Source organism: Poecilia reticulata, linkage group LG16, assembly GCF_000633615.1.
Source record: "Poecilia reticulata strain Guanapo linkage group LG16, Guppy_female_1.0+MT, whole genome shotgun sequence".
Classification (NCBI taxonomy): Eukaryota; Metazoa; Chordata; class Actinopteri; order Cyprinodontiformes; family Poeciliidae; genus Poecilia; species Poecilia reticulata.
In genome coordinates, this window is record NC_024346.1 from 31025833 (window position 1) to 31042382 (window position 16550).

The window sequence follows — 16550 nt, forward strand, 5'->3', positions numbered from 1 at the left end:
GTTTTTACCAAATTCTGTAGCTTTCGGTGTTCTTCTAAATCTGCTCCTTAGTCGCATATTTTCGGTGTTGCTACTGCCTCTAGTGGCGTGGGGGTGGTAACACAGCTAATATAATTACATTACTAAATCAGAATACCGCAAAGTCTTTATTATTTATTATTAATTTTTTCATTCTCTTAAGAATGTAGAGCTAATAAAATGATCTAAAGACCTTAAAGTGGTTCCAGTTTCTCTCGATGGCCAACCTGTTGAAACTGTGGCACATTTTAAATACTTTGGGTCGTTCCTGGACAGTCAGCTCAGCTGTGCTGAAAACATTTTGTAGAACTGATCTCAGAGACTCTACCTTTTAAGAAGACTTGGTGATCATTGGGTGACCCAACCCCATGAATTTGGGGGAAAAAAATATTTTATTTATCACTACAGAAGGGTTCAGTGAATGCACATATGAAACTGGTGGGTTTAGTACCTCAAAAAAGGTCAAGAACCAACCACAGCCTTAGAGGCTCCTTCAGCCAGAGGCCACATCCAGGTGGAAACGGTGTGTATGCATCTATATTGTACTGAACACACACACACATATTAACCTGTTGCTCCCAAGAGGGGGGTAAAATTAATTTCCACCTAACAAAAACATACAAAAATAAATAAATAATAGCCTCACAGTTATCAGATAAAAGTGCAAACTTTTGGTACCTCTGTAAATGAAAGATATCACAGAATGGTTTCCTGGTGTAAGCACTATTGTATCTATTACCCTGCCTGAATTATTAGTGATAGAATATAATAAACTTAGCTTTTTTTCACCTTGCCAAAAGTTTTTTATAAATATTGCAAAACATCACTAAAATAATATTTTTAACATAAAAAAGTAGTTTAGACTTTTAAATCTACATAGTGTGTAAAAGTTCACCAAATTTGGACTCAATCAGTTGAAATTTAGATTTTCTTTTTTTAGACATTTTTTACTGAGAAATTTCCCAGGTGCAGAGGTCATTTTGGCTCATTTCTAAATATCTGTGACGTGTTTTCACATCATAACTGGGAATCTGTTCAAATTAAATGGGTGATTACAACTGAATGACACTTTCTACATATAACATAAACTTTGGTCATGACATTTACTCCATATATATGCAAATTGTACAATTGTGCACTGTTTAATGTACATAATAATGAACCGTCAGCTCTTTAAATGACTCCAAGAGCGACATTGTGACGAAATCACGCACAAATCAGAGACTAAATTGCAGAATGATGCTTCCATGCCCTCTCAAAACTGAACATTCCTCAATCTAAAGCAATAAAATGATATAAATTATACTATAAAGTAAGAGATCACAATGAAAAATGCCCCTTTTATCAGTTCCCAAAGCCTGGGTTTTTCTGCACAAAGCCAGGTTGGAGAAATCCCCTCCGCACCATTTTGCTTTTAGCTTCCAGACACGATGCAGGAAGATAGCGGGGAGGATAATCAGCTTGGCTCGAGTGATCTTTGAAGCAGGAAAGCGCCGTCGTTAGCACCTCATTCAGAAAGCATGGGAGGGGGTTTCAGGTGAATTTCGACTCTGAAGTGAGGTTACAAAGCCAATATTTTCAAGTATCCAAAGCTAAGAGTCTTCTGTGTCAAGTTATACCCAACATTTTCGGTCAGCCGACCGAAAATTCGCTTTTTACATGCGTGTTTGTTGACAGATGTTAAGAAAATTAATTTAAAATATGCTAGTTTTAAAACTTAACATGTCTTGATTGAAATAGCCTAATTGTAGTTTTCAGATTAATAACTTATTCTGCCCTGTTGACCTTTATGTTGCCTGTAGTTACAGCAGATTGTTTGATCTGCCCTTTGTCTGTGCAGGAAACAATCAGGAGAAGTTCCAGCTTCACACTGATCTGTGAAAAGCCATAAAACATCCTGAGTTCAGGCCAGTGGAGGAGAAGCTCTGCTTCCACTGTGTTTAGATAAAGGAGACAACTGGTGTTTGATATTGGAAACAAATTGCAGGGAGTTTCTAACTTTAAAGAGGGTCAGAGAGACAGCTGCTGGTTGGATGAGCAAAGATACGCCTTATTTGAATAAATTAAAGACAAGAATACGCCTTTGCTATAAAACTTTGTACACAGGAGTAACAAATCAGATTTGCTCTAGCAATTCTCCAAAGACATCTTTGCTTTTCTTTCTTTCTTTTTCTTTTCCATTTGTCTCAGGTAAATGAATGTCTGATTCTGTTGTTCTGCAGATTCTGATGTAATTTCATACGTTGTCTTCTATTGGATTAAACTCTGAAATTCTGTGACGTCTTACACTCATTGTTGTTTTCTGTGTGGCTTCACTTCGGCCTGCTGGGAGAACCTGGGATCCGTGAGAAGATTGAGCCAGAGATTTTCTTAAAACATATTATAACCTAAAATCTTCAACACAGGGCATTTAAATGGACACGTCCCTTTAAATCCGTCAGTTGATTTTAATTAGTCCTAACCAGGGGTGAAAGTAAGGGGTACAGCAGGGTACTGTACTCCTAAAAGGTTTAGTGGGGGTACCAGTACCTGCAAGAGAGAGGAGCGGCTGTCAGCTGTAAAGAATCAACTGGTTCACTGTGAGCCGTGAGTTCACCCACTAATCAGCCGTGACTGATTAGTTTTTCAAGAACAATCTAAAAAACGACTTAATAAGTTAATAAATAACTTTTTTACCATTTCATATTGTTTCTGAACTGTTTTGCTAGAGCAGGGGGGCAAAATGTCGATCGGGGAAGGTTTTGAGTCGATCTCAGCATCAGATGACAAACTGAACGCAGCCAGGAGGCTGAGAGCAGCACGATGCCATGATGTTCAGGATTTAGGTCTCATGGCATCTCAAGGTGTCAACATTGCAGCCAGTGGGCTGAAGGAGGAAATACAGCTTTATTTTGTAGCAATTCAAGAGCTACCAGCTTTTATCGCTTTGCAAAAAAATTCATCAGCACAGAAACTCCAAAGCACACAAATATATATATATATATATATATATACCCCCAAGAATTTAAAACTACTTTCACCCCTGGCCGTAAAACCATAACATTTTGGGTAAAACTTGTATGCGGCATAGTTTTTGAATGATGAAAGCCTTCTAAGCGGACAATAAAAAAAAATAAAAAAAATCACAATTAGCGGTTGTTTACGGAGACAGCCGAAGACTCTCGAAAAGTGATCCCTCACAAGGGAGCACGGGCTTAACAGGTTTTAACCTGCATGGGCCTTATAACCATTCTTGCAGATTTCAGAGCGTTCACTGTCCTTATTAAAATACTTTCACTCAAACTTCCAGTCACATATTTTCCAAGTAGACATATAAGAAATTACAGATTTATAGTAAAATATACAACCGCGTGTGAATGTGTGTGTGAGTACCGTCAGTCTTGTTGTCTGTCCAGTCTGTCTGTTGTGCTGAGGAAAGGGAACAGAATCATAGACTATCCCAAGTAAACCTGGGTCTTCCCATGAAGGAACAAGGTGGCCAAAACCCTGACAACAACAGAGACACAGAAAATAGCAGCAGGGTGTTTAGAAAAGTGAGTAAAGCTCAAAATTCTTATAGTGGCTACAATTTCTTTACACATGCAGTGACAGTATGCAACATTCTGTTTCAAATCCAAACATGAAGAAAAACAAATATTTGAGTTTCTTCAGAAAATTAGGAAAATAGAATATGCTGAAACAGCAGTGTAATATCCTTAAAAACAAACTGATGAATGCATCATGTGAATCAGTCAACTAGCCTTTTTACTGCACTGTCTTTAAGAACTGAACAGTTTTGTGTTGCATAAAGTTGGCTAGCTTCTAACACCTATGAAGAGGTATTACAGCCCAAGAAGACTGGACAACATTCCATAGTTCCTCTGCATTCCTTGTTTTTGTTCTCGTTATTTTCCCATCTTGAATGTCATTCAAGTTTCCTATTGAGTCAAAGCCCATATTGGGCTGGCCACACCATAATCTCGCCACAAGCTTGGTGTGGGATTGGCATCCTTTTTACTAATTGGTGTGTTTGGGGTCTCCATCTTGCCCAGAACAGCCATTTGAAGACCATTCCTCTTCAGAACAGGAAACATTGAAGGCTCAAGGCTCCAACTGATCCTAGATCCGCGACTTTCCATAAACTCAAAACCATCGTATGAGAAACATCCCATTTTATGATGCATTATCCACCATGCTTCACACTGCACTGTGGCTTGAATTCAGCTGTTGGCTCTGTTGATTTCTAACTGCCAGCCAAACCAGCACAACTGGCTCAAATGACAGCAACACTTCCTCAGCATGCTCTCAGGCGCTACAGAAGTCAGTTAATCACCCATTCATTCAGGCCTGTGTGTGAACATACAGCACAGTGGGGGTCTGGATGACCTTACCGTTACTGGGAGGATGGAGCCCTCATACTCCAGACTGGCTACAGCCACAGTTACTGCTGAGATGTCCTGCAGCTGCTGGACAAGACCCTGACAAGAGGGGGGCAGGATGCAGGACAGGGCTGAAAGGAGCAGGAGAACAATTTAGTTTCTTAAAGGTTTTAATGTGTGCTACCACTTAAAGCGCAAGATGCTTACAATTTCTTATCAAAATTACTGACAACATTCAACTGAGTAACTTCCATGTTGTTCATACAGAAGGTAAGCTTATCAGCAACCCCTTCAGGTATAACTGAAACAGTTCCCACTTGCCTTTAGCTGGTAGAGCAGACATGATGTGATCAGCTGATATTACACCATCTTCCACATGGACCTACGCACAAAATATTTAATGGACAAACTGATAGATGTAGAAACAGCACTTCAATCCTTGTTGACCTTCTCAAAATGTGCCTTTTATTGAACAGGACAATTCAAGTTAACATGTGGAGTTGATTAGGCTCGACTACTGCAGGAAGCATGTCCAGATTATAAACAGGATCATACATTTACTGTCTGAATCAGAGCTTTAATATGGACTCGGTTTGCGTGGTTACTGTCCTGCTGCACCATGGTGGTGGTGACGGTGGAAAGATTTTGTCCCTCAATCTTACCACGATTCTCGCCTGATCTATCTGTGTTGTTGTGTCCCAGATAGCAAGCGATGGTAACTCAATGTTGAATTATGGTCAAAAAGTTGATTTAAAGGTTAAGGTTGATGACTGACGGTGGATCAACCAATCAATCAAATTTTATTTGTATAGCACATTTCAGCAGCAAGGCATTTCAAAGTGCTTTACATAATTAAAATAAAAACAGCATGTGACATTGAATAAACAGCGAGAAAGAGAAATAAAAAGAAATTAAAAAGCCAAAATAAAAACTAACATTTAAAACTTCTTTAGTCAAACCGCCATTTGACAAGGACTCAAACCTTTAACACTTCTTTACATAAAAAAAAAGATTAAAAAGGCATTAAAAACGAAGACATTGAGAAAAGAAATGGAAAGAAATTAAAAACATGAAAGACATAAAAACATTGAAGACATCAAAACTCACTCTAAACCTAATTTAGCCATAAGCAACTCTAAACAGGTGGGTTTTAAGTTGAGATTTAAAGGCACTCAGTGTTTCAGCTGTTTTACAGTTTTCTGGAAGTTTGTTCCAAATCTGTGGTGCATAGAAACTGAATGCTGCTTCTCCTCGTTTGGTTCTGGTTCTGGGGATGCAGAGCAGAACCAGAACCAGAAGATCTGAGGGGTCTAGACGGTTGGTACAGTAATAACAGATCTTTAAGGTATTGTGGTGCTAAACCGTTCAGTGATTTATAAACTAACATCAGTATTTTAAAGTCTATTCTCTGAGCTACAGGGAGCCAGAGGAGGGACTTTAAAACTGGTGTTATGTCTCTAACTTCCTGGTTTTAGTAGAACCCGAGCAGCAGCTTCTGGATCAGCTGCAGCTGTTTGATTGATTTATTAGTCAGACCTGTGAAGACGCTGTTGCAGTAATCAATGCGGCTAAAGATAAACGCATGGATGAGTTTCTCTAGATCTCGCTTAGACATCAGTCCTCTAATCCTGGAGATGTTCTTCAGGTGATAGAAGGCCGACTTTGTGACTGTCTTAATGTGGTTCTGAAGGTTCAGGTCAGAAGTCATCACCAATCCCAGGTTTCGGGCAGATCGCTGGTTTTTAGTTGTAATAACTGAAGCTGTGCATTGATTCTAGTTCGCTCCTCTTTAGGTCCAAAGATAATAACTTCAGTTTTGTTTCTGTTCAGCTGGAGAAAGTTTTGGCACATCCACACATTGATCTGTTCTAAGCATCTATTCAGTGATTGGATGGGTTCAGAGTCACCTGGTGACATCGTGATGTAGAGCTGTGTATCATCCGCATAGTTGTGGTAGCTAATCCTATGTCCTGTTATAACCTTAGCCAGTACATATATACATATTGAAAAGAAGGGGTCCTAGGATTGAACCTTGGGGTACACCACATGTGACCTTTGACCTCTCTGATGAGAAGTTAGTGGTTTGATAACTGCTGCTTTCAAAGCCTGGGGGAGAAACACCTGAAGAGAGCGATGAGTTACTATTTGGATCAGATCATTAGCAACAACAGGCAGAACTTTCTTAAAGAAATGTGTGTGTAGGACATCCAGACAGCAGGAACTGGAGCTTAATTGACTTATAATTTCTTCTAGGGTTTTATAATTTAGTAGTTGAAATTGGGTCATTTTTCCTGCATTTGTTTTGTTTAGGCACAGCATTGGTACTGGCTTTAGAGTGGATGTGCAGATTAATCCTCTGATCTTTTGAATTTTCTCTAAAAAGAAACTTGAAAACTTGTTGCAGGCGGCAATAGATTGAAGTTCAGGTGGCAACGTCATAGGAGGGTTTGTGAGCCTGTCAACAGTGGCAAATAAAGCTCGAGCGTTGTTAATGTTTTTGTTTATGACATCTACAAAGAAAGCCTCTCTTGCATGTTTTAGTGTTGTGTGATAGTTACGTAGTCTTTCCTTGTAGATGTCACAATAAACGTGCCTTTACGCCATTTCCGTTCGGCCCTACAGCAAAGTTGTCTTGCAGATTGAACTATTTGTGTATTTCTCCATGGAGATTTCTTCCCACCAGTCACAACCTTCACTTTAATGGAGGCAATGTAATCAATGATATCTGAAAGTTTGCACTGAAAATCATCCACCAACTTATCTACGTCACTATAACTTAAAGGGTGAGGAAGAAGAGTAGATTTGATTAAATGTTTCTGCTGTGTTTTCTGTGAAAGTACGTTTTGTGATAGTAGCTTTTTGTTCAAGTGGGTTAACGGATAAAAAACTTTTAAAGAAAACAGCAAAGTGATCTGACCCGGCAATATCAGTTACAGACATTGGAAATATTCACACCCTTACTGATAACCAGGTCCAGTGTGTGTCCCTGAGTGTGTGTTGCTTGTTTGACATGTTGTGTTAAACCAAAACTCTCTAATATATTACAGAGCTTTTTAGCCCCTCGGTCTTGGGGGTTGTCAACATGAATGTTGAAATCACCGACAATTATCAAACAATCGTGATCAATACATATGAGAGATAGAAGCTCATTGAAGTCCGCAAATAAATTTTCCACATATGCTGGTGTTTTGTATAGAGTTAGTGTCAAAGTTCGTTTGTGGCCTTTCAATCAAATAATCATCCAATTCTAGCCAATTAACTAATGTTGTAAAGATGTCATTGAATCAATGTTTTATGGACAAATTCTAATGATTGAAATGACAACGACTGATCAATGTTGAATCAATGTATGCCGTTTGTCAGACCAAACCCCTCCAATCTTCCTCTTTGAGCTGTGGGTGGGAGATTTTTATTAAAACGCGGGGTTATCACATTTTAAATTAAGCACTGCATGTTGAGGACAGTGATTTCTTTCTATACATTTTCTTACTTGTCTGTAAATATTATTTCTGACTGACTGCATAATGTGTTGACACAAAAACATCTACAAGTCACTCCAAGCAGTGGAGTGGCCCACCTCCTTTTTTACATTAGTGGTTTGTCCCATCCACACAGCCACTTTGCTGCTGGTTTGTCTGCAACCTGCTTCTGAATTGAATTCTACTCTGAGAACTTTTATAGAATGTTTGGGGGTATTACTTTTATCTTAACTATGTTTATTGAAAAATAACTGCATAGTTTTGTGCCCATGCTGCAGCTTCATAGGTAAATGTGACTATATGTCAACTAACATTAAGTTAAATATTCATGAATATTTATTGGAGTGTCCTTATTAATTTAACTGTGAGTGTACAAATGGACCGTACGGTTTGTGTGTATGCTCTCAGACCTATGTTATGTACCAGAGTGGGAGGAAGGCATCAAGGTACCAAAGTGGCACCAACCAGAGTCAAACTTGGGTTACCCCAACACATACTGTTTGTCTGGTTCAAACAGTACAAGGTTTATCCTCATGGATGCTGTTCTTCCTGTTGTTCTGACAGTTACAAAGGAGTCAAATATGTTTACAGATCTGTTTGTTTTCCTAAATAAAACGCAATATTAATGCCATGTTGTCATTTCTAAGTTTGTGTACACACATTTTTGGAAATATTTAATGTAATATAACTTTGAACATCATAACACCCATCATCTGCCAGCAAAATTGCATGTTTAGCACCAGTGAAGAAACTTTTAATGGTATGTCATGATGTAGACCTATCAAACCAAAAAATATACATGAATCAATATTGATTCAATAACTTTGATTCAATATAAAATCAACACAGATGTGCATGTAGATCCAAATGTAGATGATGGTTGAATCAACATTGATATAGTGTCAGTTATGGTTGAAACTAGGGGTGTAGTGATGCAATAATCTCACGATACAATACACAATATTCTGCTAACGATACGATATATATCACACTATTCTGTGATTGATACGCTTCTATACACTTTTATGATTTTCTGAAAGATTTTAGAGGGACAGAGTGATTTTTGGTGACATTTTGTGTTCCATCGACTTGGATTTCATCAGTTTTCAGTTGGATTTAATTAACTGAAAACTGATTAAAAGCATCAACTACACAATACCTGACTCTGATTGGGATAAGGGGGTAAAATAAAGTCTTTTGAACTATGGGAAAAAGGCTTTTCTACCTTGGCTCCCGGAGTTAGCCGTGGGTGTAAGCTGTTTACTACTAGCTGCTGGGGGAGTGGCTCTGCCTCACCCCGCAGTGATCGACTCCTGGCAGCTGCGCAGCGCCACCATTCCCCTCTTGTATATCTGAGAAGCTGCTTCTCAGACTGCCAGGATCTCATTGTTCTCTCAGTCTCTGATACCGTTTGTCAGTTACTAAGATGAATGATCGATTTGCCATCGTCGTCATGGCAATCCTCGCAGCACCGCGGATTCTGGCTGCGGGTTTCCCCTCTTCGTCTTCCAGCTCAAAACAGAACGCCACTGCCTGCTGTGCTTCGTTCTTCAAGTAATCCTTTACATACAGAATAGAAACCACTAAGCTAAAAACAAATTATGAAGTGGATGCCACCGATCTCTCCAATATCCAAACTATGTATTAATTTCGCAATCTCACTGCTTTTGCCGCTACTCCGTTCCACTTCTCTTTCACCGTAACTTGAGCAACTTCACTTCATTTCTTGGCAACAAAATACAGCCCATCATTATTTGTTGAAGATTTGAGATTTCTAAAAACAAAGGAATCTAATGTCGCGTTTCGTTTTTACCTTTATAAGTTCATTCCCTGTTACATAACCGGAATAGCCGGTTTTTGACATTTCTCTGACATTTGGAAAAATACGGTTTACTTATTTTAGCATAACTCCGGTTTTACTTGGCCTAATAACACAATTTAAAAACTGGTGTGTAGTTTATAATGTGCTCTATAAGCACAAGTTGAAAGTGAGACTGGGGGAGGCGGAGTCTTGCTGCCAAGCCGTCACAAGTCAGACATGTTAAAAAGACGCATATAGCTTGTGGACCCCTATGGTTTAATGGATCGATACTCGATAAAAAATCTGTACCTTCTGAGGGGGGAAAATATCAATACATATCGAAGAATCGATTTAATTATACAGCGCTACTTACCACCATCAGCATGTGAATGTGTGTACAAATAACTGAATGTAGTGTGAAGTGTTTCGGAGTCCTCTGAACTTGATAGAGCCCTGTACAAGTACAGATCATTTACAGGTCAACCCTGGCCCTGGGTAATTTCTTTACCGTTTCACTACAGGGCTTAACTTCTAAGTACATTGTCAAACCATCAGTGCAAAGTAATGCAGATGATAGAATCCTATGCTTACAATGCTACATTCAGGTATAGTTGTTATGATATTCTTACAAACCTTCCATCCAGATGTTGTGGGAATTATTTGTCTAACAGCTGCATCCCTGTGCAGCTCCACTTTGCCACTCTGTTGGAGAAACTCAGCAATGGATTCTGGCAAGGTTTCCACTCCCCTCTTTAGAGACCACTGAGCCCAGGCCTCTTTCTTTGCTCTCTGAGCCAGATGTCCAGGAACAATCTCAGGTGATGAACCTGGGGGGTTCCAAACATATTTTATTCTAATTAAACTATGAAGATCACATTGATATGAGAGCAGAAAAAAGATATTTTTTCAAATTAGCATCACACACCTACACATAATATCCCACAAAACATACAGTTCATGTCAGGTTTACCACAACATATGGAATTTTATAGAACATACAGTTTTACAGATTCAGAGCCTGGTTGCACCATCAGTATGACTTGTTGAAAACTGACAATTTATAGTCATCATCTGCCACAAAGAAAAGTGGAAAAACTTTACAAAATGGACTTTCTTCAACAAGCAAATGTGAGCGTAAAGATAATGACAATTTTATCCATTAGCCTAAAAAAAAAGTGATTTCATAAAATGAAATGAACAGGGCATGACTGAAAAGGATCGTGTTTTTATGGCTGCGAAGCCACTACTGTTTGTCTGATTAGAAGTAACCTAGAACTCCACTACATTTGGGGAGATATGTCATCCGGAAAGTATTAAGGTATCCCTGGAACCTGAAGGGAAAAGGAGGTGTGTGCTTTACCTGAGCCCAGCAGGAAGCCCAGAGTCAGGGAACCTCTCTGCTGCTCAGCCTTGTAGAGCGAAGGGAAGCAGGAGCGCACACTCAGCTTCTTACAGTCCCCCGCAAACACACCCCGACACACACTGTCCATAGCTAGGTCTGCCAACTAAACACAGAGGAAAACAACTCAATAGCACAAATAGATTTATTGATTTGATTAGATACGAGTGTGGTGTTTTTTATTCTCCATTATAAATCAATGGACTAATGGAATTAGTCACCAAATTTTGTAAAAAAGAAAATCAAAAGCAGTCTCATGGCAATGTACTGTATACCAAACAGGAAGTAGGCAATTTTGATATATTTGCACTATGTTGTGCTTTGATGAACATCTCTGGCAAATTTGAAAATATTGGCTTCAAACACTCCAAAGTCATTGGAGAGTCGTCTTCATTCATGTAAACGTCACCAAATTTTCCTTCTATAATTCTTGTCAACCTTAAAGCACATTTTTATTAATATATTGTGCAAGAGGACATTTGCCTTGTTTTACTTAAGAATTATGGAATTAAAAACACAACTAAAACCCATTAGGAACCACAGAAGAGCCTCCTAGACCCACAACCCAAAGCTTACAGGAAGTCAGCCATTTGGTGGCATGTTTAATGGTGGATCTCTTTCAGGCCCGCTCATAACAGTTCCAAACAGGTCCAGAGAAGCACAGCTGAGTTGTGTCACATTATTATGTATATTACAGGAAGTATTCAATGTTTTAAAAAGGTTCTACTGGCTTTTGTGGCCTTTATTTCAGAGTGGTCACACAGGAAAGTGGGTAATGAGAGAGGGGCTAGACATGCAACAAAGGTCATCAAACTTGTGTTCTCTCCAACTTGCATATGGAGAGAACACAACTCTCCATATGCGAGTTGTGTTCTACCTCTGCACCACCACAGCACCCCTAAGTATTCCATTTTTGATTGTAGTTCTCACAGTCCTTCGCCACTGAACAGGAAATCAGTCAAACGCCAACAAGCAAGATCTGATTTCTATTTGATAAGTGACTTGCGACTGGCCAGCTGTCCTTTTCAAGGATTGCAAAAACCACAATTTCGTGGCTATGTACTGTTTGGTACTGCCAGTCAAGCAGTGAACATGTCGAGGAGGCGGAGCCAGCAACCCACAGGTTGTAGCAGCGTCTCGGTGTGAGGAATGCCCAATTATGTTTGTCGCTTTAATGAGGCATAAACAATGAAAGCGCTGTAATGGCCTATTATTAATTGAAAATATATTCTTTTGTTAAATTAAACATGTTTTGGAGGGCCTAAACATACTCAAAAACTAAATCTGCACAAAATTCAATAAAATTTCTGTATTACAAAGAAATTCATAAAAATAGGAATGGTCAAATGGTGAAACAGTGCCCCCTAACTTCAGTCAGGCTGACCCGTTTATTGAAGACAATTAAAGTTAGGAACACATAGAGATCTCTCTAAGTTGAGTAAAAAAATTCCTGGAGGTATATCCTAAAACAAACAGGAAATCAGCCATTTTGGATCAAAGGGTTTTAGTGATTTTATGTGTCAAACTTTGATAAACTCGTTCTAGGTATTTTACGGTATCAACTGTAAATTTAAGAAGTTAAACTACTTCTTTGCCCGTTTTGAAACCTACCAGCAGAACCGTTTTGCTCCCCAACCCCTCTCCCACCTTTTTCCTTCACCACTCAACTCATTGTACAAGAGCATGATGTCAGACAGATGCTTCTGGCAGTGAACTCCAAGAAAGCTGTCAGCCCAGACAGAGTACCTTGTAAAGTGCTCAGAGTGTGCCCTACCAGCTTGCACCCATCTTTACTAAGATCTTTAACCTCTTCCTGAGTCAGGCAGTCATCCCACCTCGCCTATAATCAACGATACTCATCCCTCTACACCAGGGGTGGGCAACTCCAGGCCTCGAGGGCCAGTGTCCTGCAACTTTTAGATGTGTCTCTACTTCAACACACCTGAATCAAATAATGAGGTCTTTAGCAGGACTCTGGAGAACCTGACTGCACTTAGGAGGTGATTCAGTTGTTGGATTCAAGCGTGTTGGATGAGGGAGACGTCTAAGAGTTGCAGGACACCGGCCCTCCAGGACCAGGATTGCCCACCTCTGCTCTACACTAAGCTTCTACACCCACCACACAGTCCGGCCCACAACAACAAACACAGTCAAGTTTGCTGATGACACCACAGAGGTTAAACTCATCTCACAGGGTGATGAGGCAGCATACAGAGAGGAGGTCCTGAAGCTGGCAGCCTGATGTTCAGAGAATAACCTCACTCTGAATACCAAGAAAACCAAGAAAGTCATCATGGACTTCAGGAAGCTCAGCACCGACTCAGCTCCTCTCTACATGAACGCAGAGTGTGGAGAGGGTCCACACCTTCAGGTTTCTTGGCGTCCTCATCTCTAGTGACCTCACCTGGACTGATAACATCACAGCAGTCATCAAGAAGGCTCAGCAGCACCTACACTTCCTGAGAGTCCTCAGGAAGCACAAACTAAACTCCAAGCTGCTGTTGACCTTCTACCGCTCATCCATGCAGATTCTGCTGACACACTGCATCACAGTGAGGTACGGCAGCTGCACTGTTACAGACAGGATGAGGCTGCAGAGGGTCGTAAAAGCAGCTCAGAGGATCGTTGGCTGTCCTCTGTCCTCTGGGTGGACATTCACACCTTTCCACTTGGAATCCAACACAGATTTTTAACGAGAGGGTGTGGCCGTGGTGAAGTCAGCTCTAATCTCATATGAACTGATCTTTACCAAACTAAACATGATGAAAATTAATCCAACTCCTAAAAAGATATGCATGCAAATATTTGGTGGCTGTGGCAAAATACCGCCACAGTGCCCTGTACCAGCATTGAAACAATCAGGCCCAAGTCATGATTGGCCATGTTTTGAGGCCTACAAAAATAGTCTCTTGAAGCCGAGGTCTAAACTCAGCTTAACGGTCTAAACCCAAAGACAGTTTAGATCGGCTTCTAAACCCTTGGCCATGAGGCTGAACCCTCATGGCCAAGGGTTGAGGGCTCTACTCTGGCAAACTTGAATCAAAGCTGCCATTTTCTCTTCTTTACCCACATATCTGAGCAAATTCCTTACAGCTTTAGACTTGTAGACCTCATTTTGAATCAGTATACTCGTAAGACATTGGAGATCAAAAGTTATCAAATGCTTTTTGCTGCATCAAACCATGTGAGCATGGCCAAACCTCAAAGTCTGATTGTTCTCCATAAAAGATGAGGGTGCAATAACTTCCACAAGGTCAGAGCTGGACCAAGCTTTGTGTCAACAAAGATGCAGGTTTCTGTGGTGAACAAGAAACCATGACAGTCTGGAGAAATTAAAAATTTTGTCTAATAAAATAATATCAGGTTTAGATCTTATAATAGAACAATCTTAATGATTGATGCAGCAACAGATAAGTAGTTGTGGGCCCCTTACCTCCTTTCCAAGCCTCCTGGAGACAAATGAATGAATAGACTCATCCTCTTCTCCTCCTTTCTTTACCAAGATCTCAGTGAGGAGACTGAACAGAAGGGGGCGGGAGAATGGAGCGACTGTTTTCAAAATTCCACTGTAACAAAAAGCAAGGAGGGAGAGGAATTTGATAAAAGAGCCACTAGCACAAAGATTGTTAGAGATGAAAGACTGGTTGAGATATCACAGAGCTTAGCATGTTTTCATGTTTTTTTAAGACAGGTGATCTGCCAGAGTGTACCCTGCCTCTCACCCAATGACTGCTGGAGAAAGGTGCCAGCTTTCCATGACCCAGAATTTATAAGCAGCTGTAGACAATGGATGGATGCTGTTTAAAGCTTTAGTGTTGTGATATCATTTCAAACTGCAGAACTTACCTCTTACACCCATAAACTGAACTCCGAATATCAAAATAGTTTGGATCTTGGTGTGCTTGATGCCAAGCAGTTTCAAGAATCATATCAGTTCTCTCTGAAAAGTTTTATCTGTGTTTTAATGGTTGTCTGACACATAATTTTGTGATGACTCTTGTGTTCCCAGAGTCATCTGAACTGCAGTGAACGTATAGCTTAACAAAAAAAAATTCTTAATCTGTTTTTCTTCCTCTGGAAAATCTTCAAGGTGATATCTTACTCCTAACCTTTTACCTTATTCCAGAAGGCAACTTGTGGAGCTGTCCATTGACATACAGATAGCGGTTCTTAGAGGCAACATGATTGTAGGAAACTGGAAGAATATCTCCCTCCAGACCCAGACCTTCCACCTGCAAAAACAAACATCAAATTCATGCTGAAATTAATCAAGTTCTCAGAGTTTAATTAATGAACGTAGACATGGTTTTCTCTATACTCCTTATTTAAGTCTCTTGTTCCCTGAATTCCAGTTACAAAGACTAAATAAAAAATAGTGAAGTCCTTATAGAATGCTGCTAATGGTGGGGAGAAAAATCGAAACACTGACAAGAAGGATCTTTAAATCAATTTCTCTGTGATGTAACCTGTGCACTGAATCTCACAGTTATGAGAGGATTCTGTCTGAACAGGAAACAGGACAGGACAGATACACTCTCATGCCTAAGGACCATCAACCAACGAGCAACCAGACCAGACTTTTCCCGTCTTATGACACAGTTACCGGTCTAGAGGCTGTTGGGTCTATAGTAGACGCTCATCTCTCATATAATGGAAATCTTTTAGCATTTCTGCATCAAATCTAAAGTTTAATCCCTGGGCTCTCAAATCCATATTAAGACCACTGCAGCAATAAACATGTTTCTATTAGTTTATGATGCAAATGTTCAGAACAGCAGCACTTAGGTGTTACAAACCATATTGAGTGTGTTGGTTCCCACTGCCCCAGCAGGTCGGATCCCCCTTGGTCCCAGTTCAAACACAGCCCCATCGGACCGCCTCAGTGACCACAGCCAACCACCAAAACGACTGCTGGACTCCAGAACAATTACCTGTTGATTGATGTCAGGTAAATGCATTGCAGGCTTCATTCATTTTCCTTCAAAGTTGTCCTAAAATTGCACTTGAACTTAAATGAGTAGAATATTGACAAACACTAATAGTGAACAACTGGACATTCAAAACTAAATTAGAGTACAAAAAATAATTTACATCTGTAGCCAAGGCAGCAGTTTACTTTATTGACCAGGAATAGTCAATAAAGTAAACTGAGGATCTTTGCTTGGTTATTTTCATACATTTTTGGGGGAGTACTATTGATGTTGCATACATCTAAGCATTCAATGATCCAAGTGTGTGTATATATATATATATATATATACATACATACATACATACATATATACACACAACATAAGCGCCTGCAAGGGTGCCTGCAAGATGCCGGCATGGAAACCGTACATGGAACGACATAACCAAGTGGYGGGCATAGTGTACAGGAACATCTGTGCAGAATATGGACTGGAAGCCCCGAGATCAAAGTGGGGAACACCCCCAAAAGTGGTGGAGAATGACCGAGCTAAGATCCTGTGGGACTTCCAGATCCAGACAGACAA

General features: G+C 40.0%; 1 protein-coding gene across 1 annotated transcript in view; it reads right to left on the bottom strand.

The window, feature by feature from the left end:
* Positions 1-16550, bottom strand: part of ppox (protoporphyrinogen oxidase) — a 31816-nt gene that overhangs the window by 1925 nt on the left and 13341 nt on the right. The window contains exons 3-10 of the mRNA XM_008432836.2: positions 15852-15986; positions 15172-15287; positions 14489-14621; positions 11017-11161; positions 10290-10483; positions 4698-4758; positions 4389-4507; positions 3391-3504 (exon numbers count right to left, since the gene is read on the bottom strand). Coding sequence (XP_008431058.1) covers positions 3391-3504; positions 4389-4507; positions 4698-4758; positions 10290-10483; positions 11017-11161; positions 14489-14621; positions 15172-15287; positions 15852-15986 — 1017 coding nt within the window. The remainder of the gene's footprint in view (positions 1-3390; positions 3505-4388; positions 4508-4697; positions 4759-10289; positions 10484-11016; positions 11162-14488; positions 14622-15171; positions 15288-15851; positions 15987-16550) is intronic.